This window comes from Nicrophorus vespilloides, unplaced genomic scaffold (genome assembly GCF_001412225.1).
Source record: "Nicrophorus vespilloides isolate i.1.1-1 unplaced genomic scaffold, Nicve_v1.0, whole genome shotgun sequence".
Taxonomy (NCBI): domain Eukaryota; kingdom Metazoa; phylum Arthropoda; class Insecta; order Coleoptera; family Silphidae; genus Nicrophorus; species Nicrophorus vespilloides.
Genome location: NW_017098925.1, coordinates 37,410 through 43,409, shown reverse-complemented (window position 1 = coordinate 43,409; position 6,000 = coordinate 37,410). Strand labels below are relative to the sequence as shown.

At 33.3% G+C, this 6,000-nt stretch overlaps 2 protein-coding genes across 2 annotated transcripts; one reads left to right on the top strand and one right to left on the bottom strand.

Annotated features, from left to right (window-relative positions):
• The first annotated feature begins 622 nt into the window (after positions 1-622).
• Positions 623-2,749, top strand: LOC108563609 (putative odorant receptor 85d). Its single transcript, XM_017922339.1, has 5 exons — positions 623-1,278; positions 1,337-1,526; positions 1,575-1,727; positions 1,779-1,908; positions 2,702-2,749. The coding sequence occupies exons 1-4, from the start codon at positions 692-694 to the stop codon at positions 1,860-1,862; spliced, it is 1,014 nt and encodes a 337-aa protein (XP_017777828.1). The 5' UTR covers positions 623-691; the 3' UTR covers positions 1,863-1,908; positions 2,702-2,749.
• Positions 1,984-3,554, bottom strand: LOC108563610 (odorant receptor 4-like). The gene is made up of 5 exons (XM_017922340.1): positions 2,712-3,554; positions 2,547-2,646; positions 2,342-2,431; positions 2,126-2,281; positions 1,984-2,063 (listed from the first exon to the last, which is right to left on the bottom strand). The coding sequence occupies exons 1-5, from the start codon at positions 3,215-3,217 to the stop codon at positions 2,010-2,012; spliced, it is 906 nt and encodes a 301-aa protein (XP_017777829.1). The 5' UTR covers positions 3,218-3,554; the 3' UTR covers positions 1,984-2,009.
• Between the last annotated feature and the right edge of the window lie 2,446 nt (positions 3,555-6,000).

Below are 6,000 nucleotides of genomic sequence, written 5' to 3'. Positions count from 1 at the left end.
CAGTGTATTTACATTTCATTGATTTTCTCGAAAACTATAAAAGATAGAATGGATCTAGCAGATGCATATGAAAGCTGGATATTTGGGGTATGTAGCGAGTATTCATACATTACTGTTGTTTCATCCATTTGGTTATAATTCCAAAGTTAAAAAAATATGGTGCTATGATGTAATAAACTTTGTAATAAAATTATAGATTTGTGTAAACGATAATATATTTCTACAATTCAATTCTAATTGAAGACGCAAAGTTTTAAAGTAAAAAAATTATGTGTATTTGTGATTCTTTGAATTTGTTGATATAAACATAAGTAAATAAATAACGAAGGGAAAAATAACGAATGCGTATTAATAATTCAATATTTATATTATATAATCTTCAATTACATGAAAGCTAAGTTAATTATGAGTAACATCAAAGCACAACAAAACATATATAAACAACGTAATCTGCGTAGAATTTAATGCAACCAGAATGGACAACGATCCTATTCTCCAATCGATCTTCAAGTACATGAGATGGAGCGGTTTCCTTCCGAAGAAAGGACAAAGTTTTACAGAAAAACGTTTCTTGCTGCGTTTAACTGTTATACTCGCTTACTACTCTTTAACAATAGTGGGCTGTTATTCGCATTTAATTTACTCTTTGATGAGTAAGTTATTTATTTAGTTTTACATAGAAACTTGATTAATGATTGCAGGTAATAAACCATATTTGCTTACGGATATCATAGACGACATCGCAACTTCTTCGGCCGGATTCGGATTGTTTTGGTCAGCGCTCGCCTTCATGTCGAAATCTCAAAGAGTCGATGGTTTCGTGGACATGTTGAAGGACACGAAATTTGGGAAACCGCCGAGGTTCGACAAGATGAACAAATTGATGAATCTGGTGGGCTTGGGACTCGGTGCTTATTCCTTCTTCGGCGTTATTTTCCTATCGGCCATCAACCTGTTCTATCCGGGGACTTGCGAACACGAAAAGATCAAATACAACGTCGAAAAGACTTGCGGATTTCTGACTCTGTTCCGGTTTCCCATCGATGTGGACAAATCTCCGATCAAGGAGATTTACTGGTTGATTCTGACGTCCAGTTGTACGATGCTCACCGGTTCCTCATCACTCATAATGGGCTTCATCGTCAGCCTCAACGAGATGAGGATCGTCAAGATTCAGCATCTCAAAGACAAGTTTCGCGAGACGTTCAAAATCGCTGACTTCGATCAACGAAAAAAGCATTTCCACGAATGCATCGCCTACCACACGCATATCCTAAGGTTCCATTATTATTTTTGGAATTGAATTAGGTTTTCGATAATCCCAACTATGTTTTAGTCTTAATGATGAATTCAACGACATCTTCGGACAGGTTTTTCTGATGTACATCACCTTTGGCTCCGCCATCATGAGTTTGGTCGGTTTCCAATGCACCATAGATACCCAATTAAAGACGACGATCCATTTCATCGGATGGTTTAACATCATGCTGACTACTTGCTACACAGGACAACGATTATTGAACGAGGTTCGTCTTGTAAATCGTTGCTATAACATACTCAACTTTAACTTTCAGAGCAACTCTTTGATAGAGATTTATTCGATGGAATGGTACCTCGGTGACTTGTCCATGCAGAAGGATGTTTGCTTCGTCCTGCGGCGTTCCCACATCATCATGAATTTGAGCGCGATGGGCTTCAGCGATTTATCTTTAGCCAAATTTAGCGCAGTATAAACAACCACAATCCACTTAAATCCATTACTCAATTATTAATTCCAGATCATGCAGAACATCTACCAAATTGTAACTCTGCTCAGGCAAACATCCAACGCGGAAAACGTGCTCAAAAACGCAGGAAATTAAGCACTTTTAGATGAAAATTTGCAATTTTCATTCACTTCAACAAAACGTAAGTATTTGAGTTACATAAGCAATCAACAAACTTTACCATTCTTTCAAAATTAGCTCTACTTTCTATTCAGCATTTAAAAAAAACAATCGATTTCTAAATTATTCCAAAGCCATGCTTAAAACGGTGACGAAAGTGTACGTGTTTCTCATCACCTTCAACATGAGACAACAAAATTGTAAAAATGTAATATAATTAGTCAAGTATTTGATATTACCAATTGAAATGTCGGGAATGACATGGTGGCAAAAGGACCTGCCCAAATCTCCAAAGGAAACTGCGATCTCCTTAAAACCATCAGAAAATCTTTTTGGATTGACACGCTCTGCGTATACCACGGTGTGTTATACAAGAATGCGTTGAATTCTAAGCTCTGCAATTAATTAATTTATAAATGTAAATTGTGTACTTTATTAATAAACAATGTGTGCACCTGAGTGATGATTCTCTGACCCATAAAGCAGATTATAAACCATGTGAGGAAGAATCCTTGAAAATGTAGCAGAGCTTTAACAGAAGGAACCTACAATATTTTCAATTAATTTGACATAGTTTATAATGACAGGTGACAGCTGTCATTTCGTGACAGGGTTTGCATTATCCAATTAGTTTATATTAGCTTTATGTGAGCTTATTACATTTATGAACTGGTAAGCTGCTAAGGCCATCAGCAAAGAAAACAAAGATATTGAAGCAAATGTCACAGAGCGAAAAGCTGCGTTGAGGCGATGTATAAATCTGCGAACCAAATTGTGATTAAATTAAATACAAATTTGTTATACACTTATTTCAGATCTACATACTCGATGACGTTCACATGATAGCGGATGCAATAGTTGAGCAAACGTCTCTTCTCTGATTCCGAATCCGATTCGAACATCTCCTGCATAATCGCTTTAATCACATTCAACCTGAGGATAAGATTCTCGATGCAGGCGAAGACGAAGGAGAACATGTTGATTCCTCCTACCATGAAGACCCAGCCCGAGTACGTCTGCAAGCAAATGAAGATCTCGTTGATGGGTGATCGTGTAAGATCGATGGCCATCCAAGTGTTGGCCAACAATCCGCAGATTTTGTCCTTCTCGAACTTCTCGTTCTCTTCCAAGCACTCGGACTTCTCCGTGTAACTCAGTATTGAATACAGAGTGATGACGCCGTAAATGCAGAAGTTGTAAATCGCGACGAGCCATTCGATGCGTTTATTGATTTTCACGAAATCTTTAGGTTTTTTGAAGAAAGAGAAGTCGTTTATGTCCGTCACGAGCGTCTCCATCTTAGGCATGTTCAGCAAGTAACAGATGAACATGTAATAATACGTTATACCAATCGATGTTAAGGCCAGAGTTTCAACGACTTCCACCAAATCGGACTTGCTCAAACCTAAGTATCAATTTTATTTTGAGCCATATATTTGAAGATCTTCAATTATTACCTTTCATCTCTCGTATCAGCTGAGCCAAAGCACCGAAACTGACGGCGAATGTTAATGCCATTCTAATGAACACCTCAATTTTGAAACGTATATTCGTGTTCGCTTTACCTTCGCCTGGCCACATCCCTAATAACCTCATGAATCTCAGATTTGCTCTGAGAGCAAACAATTTCTTCGTCATTTTCAATTTGATTCTGTTCTATTCGATCGAGTCGTGATTTATAAAGCTGTAAAATCATTTAATATTTATAGAGCAATCATTGAATTTTTATATTCAGTTATTATATTTGAAAATTATATATTATAACATAAAATGTCTTTGATTTTATGAGTTGCAAATCTGTTTCATACATATTTTATACTGAATCATTCATATTAATGTATGATTTTTTTATGAGATAAAGTTTTAATGTATGTTAAGCACCATTAACTAGTGCATAAAACGTTTCATTTTCTGTAGAAACGTAATTATTGTACACTCATTATTTATTTTAAATGACAAAATCTAAATCAATCAATGCTAATTGAATTCTGAACATCTGACACCTATAAATTGCAGTAAAACTAATCAGATTTTCATTTTTAATTAGACGGGACAAAAACTGACAGCTTCCTAATGTCATCCATCCAGTCTGGAATGAGCTGTGAGATGTGACGTTTCTGAAAAGGAGCATTTTAATTCATTAATTTCAGGATAATCACGAAGGATAATTACATAATTCAATAAGAATCGTAAACTAAAGACAGCCACGTTTTGTATGAATCAATAATAATATCGATAATTCGATTTTGAAAAGTTCTGCATTATGTTTGATCTTAGGTCATAAAAACTATGCCTACGTTGATAATTACATAATTCAACAAGAATCGTAAACTAAAGACAGTCACCTTTTGTATGAATGAATAATAATATCGATAATTAGATTTTGAAAAGTTCTGCATTCTGTTTGCTCTTAGATCATAAGAACCATGCTTACGTTGATAATTACATAATTCAACAAGAATCGTAAACTAAAGACAGCCACCTTTTGTATGAATCAATAATAATATCAATAATTCGATTTTGAAAAGTTCTGCATTCTTTTTGATCTTAGTTCATAAAAACCATGCGTACATTGATAATTACATAATTAAACAATAATCGTAATCTGAAGACAGCCACCTTTTATGTTAATCAATCTTGCACTGGTGAAAACACTGTTTTTTAAGCATAAAGTAAAATTCCAGCTTAGATTTCTAATATGAAAACTACTTTAACTACAAATTGTTTAATATGTTCATGATTCTTACAATAAACACAATATCTAAACATTGGATTGAAATAACTTTCAATGCTTATGTAATCGAGGACAATTGTATAATACAAATGTCAGTCTATAGATGGCACTGAATTAAACTCGTTGCTGCGTTTTTATCACTTACCAGCATTTATAGCGAGCTACCAAATTCGCTTCGCTACTCCTTTGGTGAGTCATATTTTTCAGTTGAAAGCTGAACCGGTGGGAGTGTTTGTTTTGCTCTCGTTTGGCTTTTCAACTATACTTGGTTTTGTCCATTTCAATTAAAATTCTTGTTTATGTTTCACTTCTTTTTTTTTGGTATCTCTTTCGTCGCAGAATTATTGCTGCATAAACATGTTTGTTTGATTACAAATTTGTTTATGTAATTACATTTTTGTTTGTTTGACAGTCTTTGTCTCTGATTTATGTTTACATAATTGTAACAGTTTTGATTAGAATTGTGTAATTTAATTCTTATTTTTATACGCAGATAAATATTTGTTCAGTGTATTATTACTTTTCTTGCATAGTGGATATTTTTTTGCTTTTAAACAAAATAAGCAATTGTTTATCAGGTATGTGATTTTTATTGTCTTGGCATTTCTTAAGAAATGTTGAAACTTTTGGAAGTGGTAGTTATTTCATTGTTGAAAATTATTTATGAGTGGTGGAAACGAAATATTATATATGATTAATTATCTTCCGAACAAAAAGGAGGTGTTTTGTAATTACAGAGAGTCCTGCGTCTACAGATCTTAAACTTCTTGCAGACGCGAGTATCTGCGAACCACTGTTTCGCTCTAATATCTTTATTCAATTCATTGATGATATTATTTTTTGATCAACACTTGTCACATCTTTTAGTAGTTGTCTTTTCTGTAACACGTTGTAAGTATAACATGTCTTCTGATTTCTTCATAAGAATAACACTTAGCTGTCAGAATGTTCAAAAGTGGATGATTGTCTATTAACAAGAATATTTATAACTAATGTTTATATACATTTTTTTTACTATTAATTTAATTAATGCATATGGTTAAAGTACTCAATATATCTTTACGTCTACAATAATTTCATTTCGGTTTGAATGATTGCTTTGTTTTGAATGATTGATTTCTTCTTTACGTCAATTTTTTTTTATATATACGAAGGTTAACGTTGAATTTATCACAAGAAAAGTGTTAAAAATTATTTGAAAAAATTATCAAAGAATATTTTGTTAAGATATTTATAATTGAAGATGATATAACTATTTTTACATCATTAATTTCTCGGAATCATTAATGAATTTTTCCTAGTGGACAAAATATTGCAAAAATTGCCGTAATTAAATTTTCTTATCACAAACCTTATTATTTATCCAGAGAATATCTGATT